General features: G+C 42.0%; 2 protein-coding genes across 2 annotated transcripts in view; one reads left to right on the forward strand and one right to left on the reverse strand.

The window, feature by feature from the left end:
* Positions 1–241: 241 nt before the first annotated feature.
* Positions 242–11,468, reverse strand: LOC106600804 (NEDD8-conjugating enzyme Ubc12). Its single transcript, XM_014192494.3, has 6 exons — positions 11,141–11,468; positions 9,309–9,403; positions 8,961–8,999; positions 3,138–3,241; positions 2,947–3,010; positions 242–1,237 (listed from the first exon to the last, which is right to left on the reverse strand). Exons 1-6 carry the CDS (start codon positions 11,253–11,255, stop codon positions 1,097–1,099), a joined length of 558 nt encoding a protein of 185 aa, XP_014047969.1. The 5' UTR covers positions 11,256–11,468; the 3' UTR covers positions 242–1,096.
* Positions 11,469–11,943: 475 nt separating this feature from the next.
* Positions 11,944–15,460, forward strand: part of LOC106600803 (F-box/LRR-repeat protein 19) — a 38,873-nt gene continuing 35,356 nt past the window's right edge. The window contains exon 1 of the mRNA XM_014192492.3: positions 11,944–12,197. The gene's annotated coding sequence lies outside the window, so the exon portion shown is untranslated. The remainder of the gene's footprint in view (positions 12,198–15,460) is intronic.

The raw sequence follows: 15,460 nt of genomic DNA on the forward strand, positions 1-15,460 counted from the left end.
CTTGACTGGTTAAATGGGCCTGTGAGTAAACTATCACTGTTTTATGGCCTCAACATTTCAGAACAATAACCATTCACTGCCTTGGTTTTGAGCACAGCCAAAGTGAAAAGGTACAATTAAATGTTATTGGTTGTATAACTCATGTTTCAAACCCTAAACCAAGGTTTGATTTTGGTTACAAAATAAACCTTTATTGAACTATAGTCCTATTGACATGTTGTAATTTGTATAGACGCAAGAATTATAATCGGTTCATATTTTATTTAACATAATTCATATTGCAGTCATTGTGAACAGCTGGGATTTCAATATACACAATAGAATTGTACAGGCCCCCACCCCTCTCCCTCCCTGCCCAATGAAATCTAACGCCCACCCCACCCAGAAAACCATAACAAAACTAAAAAGTTCTCCCAATACCACAACAGCCCTGCCTGCATTACTGATCCTGTCAATCTATGTCTGCATCTGTCCTGTCCGTCAGTCAGTCAGTCAGTCCTCTGCCAGTGTGGCTATGGCCTGTATTATGCATCTGGGTTGGTATGTCTACCTGTCTGAAACACGTGTGCGCATGTGATAGCATATGCCTTGCGTGTCAGTAGGCATGTTGTTGAGGCGTGTGTGCGTGTGTATATATATATATGATAGGTTTTGCCACCAAGCATGTGTGCGATCCGTCAGGTTCAGAGCTCTAGTAATCGAGAGGCGCTCGCATAGCGTTCAAAACATACAACGCAATTCTTTTGTAAAAGGGAGCAAGAGGTGTCTAAGTGCATATCTCGTCTGTATATTTTTGTCCAAGTCCGCGAGTGTGAGGATCAGTTGGCATGTCTATCTCCGCAAAATAACAACTGTGGGCATCAGCGTAGTGGCATTTACCGATTCTCTGAGCGACATTCACTGACCATCCAAACCTGTCATCTTTACCTTCGGACCCCCTCCCTTCCCCAGAGTGACCCCCCCATACTTTCCCCTCCCGGCCCCATGGATCCCTTCCCTCCCCGACCGCTCAAGTCTGTGTGTCAGTCAGTGTCTCAGCGTGTGTAAACGGTAATGCATCTTGGGGGAAAAAAAGAAAAGCGACATGGGCTAGGAGCTATTTGAGACACCGCTCAAAATACGTGGCGCCCACATAGCCCCCCCGCAGCGACCGCTGGACATTCTGCTCAAAGAGCCGTCGGTTCGTCTGCAGGACCTCCGCCGCCTCTTTGTTCAAAGGGTCCTCTGGATTTGGCTCCTGAGGAGGAGTAGAAGGGCGTGGTTATTTGCCAGGTGTTCCTACCTGCTCCAACCAGTTGACCAATCTTTCAGAATCTGAAAGTCATAGCCAAGTCATAGGGCTTTCGGAAAGTATTCAGACCCTTTGACTTTTTCTACATTTTGTTACAGCCTTGTTCAAAAGTGGATCAAATCGTTTTCCCCCTCATCAATCGACACACAATACCTCCTAATGACAAAGCAAAAACATTTTTCTTTGAATATTTTGCTAATTTACATAAGTATTCTGACCATTTACTCAGTACTTTGTTGAAGCACCTTTGGCAGCGATTACAGCCTTGACTCTTCTTGGGTATGACGCTACAAGCTTGGCACACCTGTATTTGAGGAGTTTCTCCCATTCTTCTCAGCAGATCCTCTCAAGCTCTGTCAGGTTGGATGGGGAGCGTCGCTGCACAGCTATTTTCAGGTCTCTCCAGAGATGTTCGATCTGGTTCAAGTCCGGGCTCTGGCTGGGCAACTCAAGGACATTCAGAGACTTGTCCCCGAAGCCACTCCTGCGTTGTCTTAGCTGTGTGCTAAGGGTCATTGTCCTGTTGGAAGCTGAACCTTCGCCCCAGTCTGAGGTCCTGAGAGCTCTGGAGCAGGTTTTCATCAAGGACCTCTGTACTTTGCTCCGTTCATCTTTCCCTCGATCCTGACAAGTCTCCCAGTCCCTGAAAAATATCCCCACAGGATGATGCTGCCACCACCATGCTTCACCATAGGGATGGTCCCAGATTTCCTCCAGACGTGACAATTGGCATTCAGCCCAAAGACGTCAATCTAGTTTCTCATGGTCTGAGAGTCTTTAGGTGCCTTGTGGCAAACTCTAAGTGGGCTGTCATGTGACTTTGACTGAGGAGTGGTTTCAGTCTAGCCACTCTACCATAAAGGCATGACTGGTGGAGTGCTGCAGAGATGGCTGTCCTTCTGAAAGATTCTCCCATCTCCACAGAGGAACTCTGGAGCATTGTCAGAGAGCCCATCTGGTTCTTAGTCACCTCCCTGACCAAGGTCCTTCTCCCCCGATTGCTCAGTTTGGCCTGGCGGCCGGCTCTAGGAAGAGTATTGGTGATTCCAAACTTCTTCCATTTAAGAATGATGTCGGCCACTGTGTTCTTGGGGACCTTCAATGCTGCAGAAGGTTTTAGGTATCCTTCCCCAGATCTGTGCCTCGACACAATCCTGTCTCTAAGCTCTACGGACAATTCCTTCGACCTCATGGCTTGGTTTTTGCTCTGACATGCACAGATGTGTGCATCTTCCCAAATCATGTCAAATCAATTTCATTTACTACAGGTGGACTCTAATCAAGTTGCAGAAACATCTCAAGGATGATCAATGGAAACAGGATGCACCTGAACTCAATTTCAAGTCTCACAGAAAAGGGTCTGAATACTTATGTAAATAAGTGTTTTTATTTTTAATACATTTTCTAAAATGTCTAAAAACCTGTTTTCGCTTTGTCGTTATGGGGTATTGTGTGTAGATTGATGAGGGAAAAAGATTGAATACATATTAGAATAAGGCTGTAACGTAACAAAATGTGGAAAAAGTCAAGGGATCTTAATACTTTCCGAATGCACTGTACATCCTGCTACATTCCTGATTCTAAGCATTGTGAACAAGGAAGAGTAATCAAACTATGCTAGGCAAAATTGGAAATAGGATAATCCCTGTACTCACTAGAAATAGATACTGTAGTCCATATATGATGGAGTTTACTGTCAACACAGGCTTCCAGTCCTCTCTGTAAGAGAAAAAGAGATGTTAAAAGACACTGCTCGGTATAATAGTAAAAATGTAGATTTCTGTAGTCATTCTGAATTATCAAACGAGACAACGTAAACAAAGTGACCACCATGCAGGTGGTGTACCTCAAGATATTTAGGCAGACATTGCCCTCCAGGTCAATGTTCGGGTGGTACACCATTGTCTCACACTTGACCTTCGGGGGGTCATGAGGGTAGCCCTGTCCTACCTGGAAAACAGAGCAGTCACAAGAAGTCAAAGGAAGATATTCTCTAACCTTATATCCTTTCACCTTCTTTCGACTAACAACTGAGTTATTAACAACATGCTTACCATCAAGATTCTTAAAGACATGATCGGGAACTTTGGCGACCACAAGTATTTTTAAAACCTCCCACTTAGGGCTGAATATGTCAATGTGTAGCTCATACATGCATAATCTATGATCTGAATTACTGTCTTACCTCAATTACCCATGAAATCCCTAGTTTGAAAGTAACTGTTTTTCCTGGAAGCTGTATTCTGCCATTTTCCACCACGTGAGCCAGCCCCTAGCAATTTGAGTTCTAGCCAATGAACTTCAGCCCTCGCCACCTGAGTGAGAGCTAGCAAGATGCACACACAGTCGAACCAGAGAGCAATGACGTGGTGCACATATCTTCACTTACACTGAGTGTACAAAACATGGACACCTGCCCTTTCCATGACATAGACGGCCCAAGTGAATCCAGGTAAAAGCTATGATCCCTTACTGATGTCACTTATTAAATCCACTTCAAATAATCAGTGTAGATGAAGGAGAGGAGACAGTTAAAAAAAAAATGTTTTTAAGTCGAGACAATTGAGACATGGATTGTGTATGTGTGCCATTCAGAGGTTGAATGGGCACGACAAAAGACTTAGTGCCTTCAGAAAGTATTCATACCTTACTTACTGCACATTTTGTTGTGTTACAGCCTGAATTTAGAAGAGTACTTTCCCCCCCCCCATCCATCTACGCCATAATGACGATGTAAAAATATGTTAGATATTTTTGCAAATGTATTGAAAATGAAATATCTAATTTACACAAGTATTCATACCCCTGAGTCAGTACATGTTAGAATCACCTTTGGCAGTGATTACAGCTGTGAGTCCTTCTGGGTAAGTCTCTAAGAGCTTCGCACACCTGATTTGTACAATATTTACCCATTATTATTTTCTAAATTCTTCAAGCGCTGTCAAAACTAGTCATTGCTAGACAACCATTTTCAAGTCTTGCCATAGAGTTTCAAGTAGATTTAAGTCAAAACTGTAATTCGGCAACTCGGGAACATTCACGGTCTTCTTGGTAAAGCAACTCCAGTGTATATTTGGCTTTGTGTTTGAGGTTATTTTTCTGCTGTAAGGTGAATTCATCTCCCAGTGTCTGTTGGAAAGCAGACAACCAGATTTTCCTCTAGGATTTTGCCTGTGCTTAGCTCCATTCCTTTTTTTTTATCCTGAAAAACTTTCCAGTCCCTAACGATTACAAGCATACCGAAAACATGATGCAGCCACCACTATGCTTGAAAATATGAAGAGTGGTAACTCAGTAATGTGTTGTATTGAATTTGCCCCAAACATAACACTTTCCAGGACAAAAAGTTAATTGCTTTGTCACATTTTTTAAAGTATTACCTTAGTGCCTTGTTTTGCAAACTGGATACATGTTTTGGAATATTTTTTTAAATTATGTACAGACTTCCTTCTTTACACTGTCAATTACGTTAGTATTGTGGATTAACTACAATGTTGTTGATCCATCCACAATTTTCTAATCACAGCCATTAAACTCAGTAACTGTTTTAAAGTCACCATTGGACTCATCGTGAAATCCCTGAGTGGTTTCCTTCCTCTCTGGCAACTGAGTTAGTAAGGACGCCTGTATCGGTGTAATGACTGGGTGTATTGATACACCGTCCAGAGTAATTAATAACTTCACCATGTTCAAAGGCATATTCAATGTCTGCAATTGTTTTTTATCCATTTACCAATACAGTGAGGGAAAAAAGTATTTGATCCCCTGCTGATTTTGTATGATTGCCCACTGACAAAGAAATGATTAGTCTATCATTTTAATGGTAGGTTTATTTGAACAGTGAGAGACAGAATAACAAAAAAATCCAGAAAAACGCATATCAAAAATGTTATAAATTGATTTGCATTTTAATGAGGGAAATAAGTATTTGACCCCCTCTCAATCAGAAAGATTTCTGGCTCCCAGGTGTCTTTTATACAGGTAACAAGCTGAGATTAGGAGCATACTCTTAAAGGGAGTGCTCCTAATCTCAGCTTGTTACCTGTATAAAAGACAACTGTCCACTGAAGCAATCAATCAATCAGATTCCAAACTCTCCACCATGGCCAAGACCAAAGAGCTCTCCAAGGATGTCAGGGACAAGATTGTAGACCTACACAAGGCTGGAATGGGCTACAAGACCATCGCCAAGCAGCTTGGTGAGAAGGTGACAACAGTTGGTGCGATTATTCGCAAATGGAAGAAACACAAAAGAACTGTCAATCTCCCTCAGCCTGGGGCTCCATGCAAGATCTCACCTCGTGGAGTTGCAATGATCATGAGAACGGTGAGGAATCAGCCCAGAACTACACGGGAGGATCTTGTCAATGATCTCAAGGCAGCTGGGACCACAGTCACCAAGAAAACAATTGGTAACACACTATACCGTGAAGGACTGAAATCCTGCAGCGCCCGCAAGGTCCCCCTGCTCAAGAAAGCACATATACATGCCCGTCTGAAGTTTGCCAATGAACATCTGAATGATTCAGAGGACAACTGGGGGAAAGTGTTGTGGTCATATGAGACCAAAATGGAGCTCTTTGGCATCAACTCAACTCGTCGTGTTTGGAGGAGGATGAATGCTGCCTATGACCCCAAGAACACCATCCCCACCATCAAACATGGAGGTGGAAACATTATGCTTTGGGGGTGTTTTTCTGCTAAGGGGACAGGACAACTTCACCGCATCAAAGGGACGATGGACCGGGCCATGTACTGTCAAATCTTGGGTGAGAACCTCCTTCCCTCAGCCAGGGCATTGAAAATGGGTTGTGGATGGGTATTCCAGCATGACAATGACCCAAAACACATGGCCAAGGCAACAAAGAAGTGGCTCAAAAAGAAGCACATTAAGGTCCTGGAGTGGCCTAGCCAGTCTCCAGACCTTAATCCCAGAAAATCTGTGGAGGGAGCTGAAGGTTCGAGTTGCCAAACGTCAGCCTCGAAACCTTAATGACTTGGAGAAGATCTGCAAAGAGGAGTGGGACAAAATCCCTCCTGAAATGTGTGCAAACCTGGTGGCCAACTACAAGAAACGCCTGACCTCTGTGATTGCCAACAAGGGTTTTGCCACCAAGTACTAAATCATGTTTTGCAGAGGGGTCAAATACTTATTTCCCTCATTAAATTGCAAATCATTTTATAACATTTTTTGACATGTGTTTTTCTGGATTTTTTGTTTTTATTCTCTCTCTCACTGTTCAAATAAACCTACCATTAAAATTATAGACTGATCATTTCTTTGTCAGTGGGCAAAAGTACAAAATCAGCAGGGGATCAAATACTTTTTTCCCCTCACTGTAGGTGCACTTCATAGCAAGGCATTGGAAAACCTCCCTGGTCTTTGAGGTTGAATCTGTGTTTGAAATGCACTGCTCGACTGAGTGACCTTACAGATAATTGTGTGTGTGTGTGGGGTACAGAGATGAGGTAGGCATTCAAAAAGCATATTAAAACACTATTATTGCAGTCAGTCCATACAACTTATGTTGTTTTTCTACTCCGTAACATATTTAGGCTTGCCATAAGAAAGGGGTTGAATACTTATTGACTCAAGCCGTTTCAGCTTTCCATTTATAACTCATTTGCAATCATTTCGAAAAACATAATTCCATTTTGACATTTTGGTGTAGGCCAGTGACAAAATAAATCTCAATTCAATCCATTTTAAATTCTTTAACAACTAAATGTGGAAAAAGTCAAGGGTTGTGAATGGTTTCTGAAGGCACTGTAAAGTGCATTTGAACCGGGTGCCAGGCGGACCGGTTTGTGTCAAGAACTGCAACGCTGCTGGGTTTTTCAGTTTCCTGTGTGTATCAAGAATGGTCCACCACCCAAAGAACATCCAGCCAACTTCACACAATTGTGGGAAGCATTGGAGTAAACATGGGCCAGCATCCTTGTGAAATGCATTCAACACCTTGTAGAGTCCATGTCCTGACAAATTGAGGCTTGGTGGGGTGGGGGGTACAACTCAATATTAGAAAGGTACTCTTAATTAGCGTATGTGATATAGCACACAATTTTCAGAGGCCACTTTTGGCTCGTGAGCTTTACTTTCAGAACTACTGGCTAAAAAGTATCGGAGAATCTCTGTAAGGCATTTAGAATTAAAAAAAACTAAAGAGAACAGCTTTAATCTGAAAACATGCAGCAGCACAACTTTTGTTAAAAGGTCCAGTGCAGCCATTTTTATCTGAATTTAAATGTATTTCTGGGTAACAAATAAATACCTTACTGTGATTGTTTTCAATTAAAATGGTAAACAAGAAGCCAAAACAGCTTCTTAGCAAAGAACAGTTTCTCAAGCAAGAATTTTCCTCGGACTGTCTTGGAGTGGTCTGAGTGGAGAGGGGGAAACAAAAAACTAGGTGTTATTGGAATTAAGGTTTGGAACTCTCGTTCTCATTAGTCAATGTCCATCTAGTGGATGTCACCAGGCAGGCCAAAACGCCATCCCACTAAAACAGGCTGAAATTTGAGGTGGTCTTTTCAAATCAGCTCTTACCCATAAAGGGCATTATCATAATTGTCACAGTATTATTCCATCGTCATAGTGTGGTCCATTTATTAGGCACACCACCCCGTTCATGAAAATGGTTCGCTCCTACAGACAGTGGCCTGCTATATAAAGCAGGCAGACAGGCATCAAGGCATTCTGATACTGTTTGATTGAATATTAGAATGGGTAAAATGAGTGACCTAAGTGACTGATGGTATGGTATGATCGTAAGCGCCAGGAGCGCCGGTTCCAGTATCTCAGAAACGGAAGGCCTTTCACGCACGATAGCGTCTAGGGTTTACCGAGAATGGTGAGACAAACAAAAAACATCCAGTCAGCGGCAGTCCTGTGGGTGAAAACCACTTGTTGATGAGAGAGGTCAAAGGAGAATGGCAAGAATCGTGCAAGCAAACAGGCGGGCCACAAATGGCGCAGTACAACAGCGGTGTGCAGAACGGCATCTTGGAACGCACAACTCGTCGGACCTTGTCACGGATGGGCTACTGCAGCAGACGGCCACACCGGGTTCCACTACTATCAGCTATAAACAGCAAGAAGCGCCTCCAGTGGGCACGTGATCACCATCACTGGGCAATTGAGGAGTGGAAAAATATGACCTGGTCCGACAAATCCAGGTTCCTGTTGCGTCATACTGATGGCAGAGTCAGGATTTGGCGTAAACTGCATGAGTCCTCATCCTGCCTGGTGTCAACGGTACAGGCTGGTGGTGTAGTGGCGTGGGAACTGTTTTCCTGGCACACATTAGGTCCCTTGATACCAATTGAGCAACGTTTCAACACCACACCTTATAGAATCCATACCCCGCAGAATCCAGGCTGTTCTGGAATCAAAGGGGGGTCCGACCCAGTAGTAGGTGGGTCCACCTAATAAACTGGCCACTGAGTGTATATAAAACACAGGGAAATCACGTTTGACTGCACCGGGCCTTTAACCATTCAATACTGACATTAAAATGGTCAGATACCAAATTGTGACCCTAAATATACCACAAAACAATGGCCATCAAGCAGGTGTAATGCCATTAACAACAGTTTAGTGTGAAAGTAAAGAAGGGTGTAGTGACTCATGTCGTCCCGATGTCTGTCCACCCACATTAAGCCCCCTTACCTTAAAGCTGAAGACAAACTTTCCCCCTTTGTAAAAGCCCTAAAAAGAGAGAAAATAACCTGAGAATGTGTTTACATACGGGTTTCTATGAATGCTGTTCATAGCCTGTTTGGTGGATTGGCATGAGATAATGTCAATGTACAGTGCTAAATAATACATTGTGTACAAAGTATTTATCCTTGGATATTAGTTGATAAGCCACTATGTTAGCATTACAAACCATTCATTAGTTGCAACTGTACAAGTTTGAGTACAATAGTTAAATGTTTAACAAACACATATGACATATGGAGGATTCTCTCTGACAAGTAGCAGTAGCTACAGCTTGTTTCAGGAAAGAGTGAAGACCTCGTCTGGTGAGATGATGAGTTTGAAGTTGAGCAGATCATCTTGGTCAGGGAAGACGATCTCGCACGTCTTTGGGAGGTTCAGCTCATTGATGTCTGCAAGGAGAAAATTAATGTCTCAATGAATAGCAGACTTCTTGAATCAATTTCCCTTCAGTGGCATGCATGAAACCTGCCTGGTAGAAATATGAAAACCAAAGTGTTCTTATCTGCTTCTTTTTTTTTTACGGACAAAACGTGGGGTGTAAATGGTATTGAAGGCACCCAAGCAGAGCAGTCCAATGATTCCTTCTGAAGTGCTGGGGTGATCCCACACCTGTGGTGATATTTTCCCTCTCACTCTGAGGTCTTTCAAACTGTAATGGTTGCCCTGCAGTATTTCCTATATTCTGCTTTGAATAACAACTCTGATATTTTTCTACAAGTTTAATATGCGAACAGTCAGTTCACTTCAAAAGGAGGAAAACCAATTTGTGACTATGTGGTGGTCCTCTAGCCTAAAAGCTAAACAACATTCTTTAGGTATATAGGTTCTGTTGGTTTTAGACAGCCTTCATCCACTATGAATGGAGATTAGCTTAGTCTTTCAAAATCATGGGCTTGAGTCAAAGGCCAACTGGATATCTTATATGGGGTCCATGGTGTTACAAGGATCACGAACCAAACAAGTGAGCCATTTGAACAAAATCGCCACACTCATCACAGGGGTGGTTTGAATTTCATTATCCAAGTATCTGGGAAAACATTTGTTTACATGGCTGTGGGGGGCTTTTCAAAACATGATACATATGTCTTTTCACAGCATTTCCTCATTTTGGATGGCTGGAAATGTCACGTTCTCTTTTGAATCAATGTTATTAGCTAAAGACCTGGCTTAACAATTATGTAACTACTTCATAAGGCTGAGGTTATAAAACAATATTCATATTTCTTGCCATCCAACTCCCAGTCAGTCTTTCACTGTTCCAATTGTCATGTGTTGTGTCATGAAATGTATGACACGTTTCAATGTCTCACATGCATCTTTTGTATTGATAACATGAACTATCCTATCTACATGCTGTACACAGTTACTTTGTGACATACAGTGAACTGCAGCACATTGGCCAAAAACTGTTTGTAACCTAGGTAAGCGTGGCAAACATCCTGGCTAGTGATAGCTGTACTAACTAGAAGTAGCTAACTAGCATAGTTTAAGTTGCTGACTAATGAAAATCAAAGGTTACTTTTACGTTACTCAATAACATCAATAGTGATATCCACAATAGTTTAAGACACGTTTGTGATATTCTGTTGAATAATGAACAACTATACCCACGTTTTTGAGCTAGTTAGCATCAGACAGAAGTAGCAAGCTAACTAACTTTATCGGCTTAATGGGTGTAGTTACTGGTAGCTTGTGTTCTCTTTTGCACAAACTGCTTAGTGACACATCTAAATTGAAACACTGAAAACATGGCTAGTTACTGAACAAATATCATTATACAGTTATTTGTTCAGCTAGCTAACGTTATCTAAGTCACTGAACTAGCAGGGCAAATGAACCAACAAGGGTGCTAACTAACAAGTGTTGTAAATATGAGTTGACTCCCTGGCTTCACCATCTTCTGGCTGCGACGTTTGAGTTTTGTTTTCATAATAGCTAGCTAGCTAACGTTAGCCAGATGGCTAGCTAGCTAATTAGCCAACTAGCTAGTTCAGCCTCCTATGGCAATACAGACCCGTTTTTGTTGTTTCTTATTTATTAAACATGTGGACAGACACGTTAATTAAACAAACATGTTCATGGTTCAAAAATAAACCATCTGCTTTTAAAGAAGCCAGTTAGCCTACCTTTCTGTATTCGAAGCTGGGCCGCGCTTGCTTTTTTACCCCCGGCTCCTGTTCTGTTTCCTCCAGCAGATTCCTCGTCTTTCTTCTGCTGCTTCAGAGAAAAGAGCTTAATCATCTTCAATTAGTTTATTGAAGATCTATATTTCAGTTCCTTCAATTATAAACAGCTCTTTGTCTTAAATTTATGGAGAGAGTTATGACTCAGTACAGCACCGTAATGTTGTTGGAGCCGGTGCGTCTCAGCTACAATATCGGAAGACTAGCTGATAGCCTAGCTCGGTAGCACTGGTGCGTGAGACAGTAACGTTACGATGCCAAGGTAGCGAGTGTGAAAGAAGGGGGAGTTCTGAAAGAACAGTGGCGGTACACAAACTGGACCAGTTTGTTTCTGTTGATATGAAATCATTGGATATTGCCTAGTTGGGCTACTCATATTCATAAGCTTTATTTAACTTACACTCATGTTGGAGGGTTAAAGACTGCACGTTCATATTTTATGGTTGAGAAACAGCACCCTGAAGTATACAAGTATAAAGCAAAACAGAAACTATTTCATTCAGATGTACAATGTTAAATCAATGTTGTACATAGCTTACACAAAATAATCATGCAGGATACACATAGCTATGTATTTGCAGCACCACACTGGACAGTATTTTGTCTCTCAGACAAAAACAATATGCTTCGAAAATAAGTTAAAAAAAATATTTCTCACATTTAATTATTACTATCTCAGTACAGAGTAACCACGGTATGAGTCATAATACCCATAAAACCTAGCGGTGAAACAAGGAAATCGTTCCAATAACTTTTCCATCATTCATTTTTCCCCATAGGGGATTTTAGAAACACTTAAAACAAGGGCTGTGTTTTGTGTAGGCTTACTCTGGAGTGACATTTTGATAACTGTAATTCACTCTAGGACAAGGAGACGTATCAATATATTCACCTGTATTTACCTGCCAAAAAATGGAATGCTAATTAGCTGATAATGTGACTATCATAAAGAATACAAATGCCATGATGATCTGGACGAGACTGCCAAATCAAAGCAAAGGTAAGAATCTCTGGATTAACTATCTAATGTTAGCTACATTTAGTAATGAATAAAGTGGCTTCATTTCTTTAAATTGACAATTTTGTGAACTGTCTTTTGCAAGTTTTAAGTTGACACAATACCTGTTACCAAAGGTGTCAGCTAGAGATGATGTGCAGGAGCATGCAGGGATTTGTAGTCTTGCATGATGTCTACTTTGATATTAATTAGCATTTTTTTTATCTGAGTAATAGAGCTGAAAATATTGTTAAGTTGACCTGGCCAGGGTATCCTGGACCTGGCTTCCGAGCTGGTCACGGGTGCACCTCAGCCACGCTCAAGGTACTAAACGATATCATAACTGCCATCGATAAAAGACAGTACTGTGCAGCCATCTTAATCGACCTGGCCAAGGCTTTCGACTCTGTCAATCACCTTATTCTTATCGGCAGACTCAACAGCCTTGGTTTCTCAAATGACTGCCTCGCCTGGTTCACCAACTACTTCTCAGACAGTGTGTCAAATCGGGGGGCCTGTTGTCCGGACCTCTGGCAGTCTCTATGGGGGTGTCATAGGGTTCAATTCTCGGGCCGACTCTTTTCTCTGTATATATCAACGATGTCGCAGACAACACCATTCTGTATACATCTGGCCCTTCTTTGCACACTGTGTTAACTAACCTCCAAACGAGCTTCAATGCCTCCAACTGCTCTTAAACGTTAGTAAAACCAAATGCATGCTATTCAACCGTTCGCTGCCCGCACCCGCCCGCCCGACTAGCATCACTACTCTGGACGGTTCTGACTTAGAATATGTGGACAACTACAAATACCTAGGTGTCTGGCTAGACTGTAAACTCTCCTTCCAGACTCATATTAAACATCTCCAATCCAAAATGAAATCTAGAATCGGCTTCCTATTTCACAACAATGCCTGCTTCACTAACGCCGCCAAACATACCCTCGTAAAACTGACTATCCTACCGATCCTCGACGATGTCATTTACAAAATAGCTTCCAATACTCTACTCAGAAAACTGGATGCAGTCTATCACAGTGCCATCTGTTTTGTCACCAAAGCCCCTTATACTACCCACCACTGCGACCTGTATGCTCTAGTCGGCTGGCCCTCGCTACATATTCGTCGCTAGACCCACTGGCTCCAGGTCATCTATAAGTCTATGCTAGGTAAAGCTCCGCCTTATCTCAGCTCACTGGTCACGATAACAACACCCACCCGTAGCACGCGCTCCAGCAGGTATATCTCACTGGTCATCTCCAAAGCCAACACCAGCTTTGGCTGCCTTTCCTTCCAGTTCTCTGCTGCCAATGACTGGAACAAATTGCAAAAATCGCTGAAGCTGGAGACTTATATTTCCCTCACTAACTTTAAAAATCAGCTATCTGAGCAGCTAACCGATCGCTGCAGCTGTACATAGCCCATCTGTAAATAGCCCATCCAATCTACCTACCTCATCCCCATATTGTTGTTTACTTTTCTGCTCTTTTGCACACCAGTATTTCTACTTGCACATCACCATCTGCTCATCTATCACTCCAGTGTTAATTTGCTAAATTGTAATTACCTCGCTACTATGGCCTATTTATTGCCTTACCTCCTCATGCCATTTGCACACACTGCATATAGACTTTCTTTTTTTCTATTGTGTTATTGAGACTGTACGCTTGTTTATTCCATGTGTAACTCTGTTGTTGTTTGTGTCGCACTGCTTTGCTTTATCTTGGCCGCAGTTGTAAATGAGAACTTGTTCTCAACTAGCTTACCTGGTTCAATAAAGGTGAAATAATAAAAAATAAGTCACCTTGTCCGAGAGTTTTACATGCTTATCAAAACGTCATGCCAGGATAAGCCTGCATGAAACATAGCCCATATTAAGTGTTTATAAAATTCCCTGTGGAAAAACAATTGGAACCATTTCCCTGTGACTGCTAGGTTTTATGGGTATTATGACAACCACTGTGGGGCTCTATAACTTTGTCATCCTACAAAAAACATGGTATAGAGGAGACAGACCCACTGGTTGCCCTCTAGGATACAGAGAGCTGGTAGTACCATCCACCAAACATCCAGGTGTGAAACAGGAAAGGGACTCAGGGGGTAGGCTAATTTGTTATAGAGCTGACCTAACCCACTCTTAAATGAGTCAAAACAGGAACATTTTACATCTGGCTAGAAATTAATAAGGAAATGATCTCAACAGAGAAATGTCCTCATGTGTGCTACCTATATCATCCCAATAGAATCCCCATACTTTAACGATGACAGCTTTTCCATCCTACAGGTGGAGATCAGCCATTTCAAGACCCAGGGACATGTACTAGTCTGTGGCGACCTAAATGCCAGAACTGGACAAAAACCTGACACTCAGCACACAGGGGGACAAACACCTACCTGGAGGTGACAATATTCCCTCCCAAATACGCCCCCCCTAGACACAACAATGACAAAACCACCAACAAAAATGGATCATAACTCCTGCAGCTCTGTCGTACGCTGGGTCTGTACATAGTCAATGTTAGGCTTCGAAGAGACTCCTATGGTAGGTACACCTACAGCTCATCCCTTGGCAGTAGTACTGGAGATTACTTGATCATTGACCTCAACCCAGAATCTCTCAGGGTGTTCAGTCAGCTGACTAACACCCCTATCAGATCACAACAAAATCACAGTCTACTTGAACAGAGCGATACTCAATCATGAGCCAAAGGAACTGCGCAATATTAAGAAATAACTGTAAGGAAAGTAGTGTATTAGGCAACAACAAATTCAATCCCCTTTAGACAACTTCTTGGACAAAACATTTCACTGTAATAGTGAAGGTGTAAACTTGGCAGTAGAAAGCCTAAACAGTATATTTGACCTTTCAGCTTGCCTATCAAATCTAAACATTTCAAAACAGACAACCAAAGAAAATTAACAGCAATGACAAATGGTTTGATGAAGAATGCAAAAACCTAAGAAAGAAACCTGTCCAACCAAAAACATAGAGACCCAGAAAACCTGGGTCTACACCTTCACTATGGTGAATCACTAAAACAATACATAAATACACTACGGAAACAGAAGGAATAGCACTTCAGAAATCAGCTCAATGCAATTTAAGAATCCATAGAATCTAACCACTTCTGAGAAAATTGGAACACAGTAAACAAACAACCACACGAAGAGATAACTATCCCAAAGAGAGATGTGTGGATAAACCACTTCTCCAATCTTTTTGGGTCTTTAACAAATAACAAACAGCAAAAACATATACATGATCA

This window comes from Salmo salar, chromosome 03 (assembly GCF_965601325.2).
Source record: "Salmo salar chromosome 03, fSalSal1, whole genome shotgun sequence".
Classification (NCBI taxonomy): Eukaryota; Metazoa; Chordata; class Actinopteri; order Salmoniformes; family Salmonidae; genus Salmo; species Salmo salar.

Excerpts from the sequence above, each read along its gene's own strand:
- LOC106600804 (XM_014192494.3), bottom strand. The coding sequence starts at position 11,255 with ATGATTAAGCTCTTTTCTCTGAAGCAGCAGAAGAAAGACGAGGAATCT. Across the intron at positions 9,000-9,308 it reads TCATCATCTCACCAGACGAG|GGCTTTTACAAAGGGGGAAA; the intron begins GTCTTCACTCTT and ends CTCTCTTTTTAG. Across the intron at positions 3,242-8,960 it reads AGTTTGTCTTCAGCTTTAAG|GTAGGACAGGGCTACCCTCA; the intron begins GTAAGGGGGCTT and ends TCTGTTTTCCAG.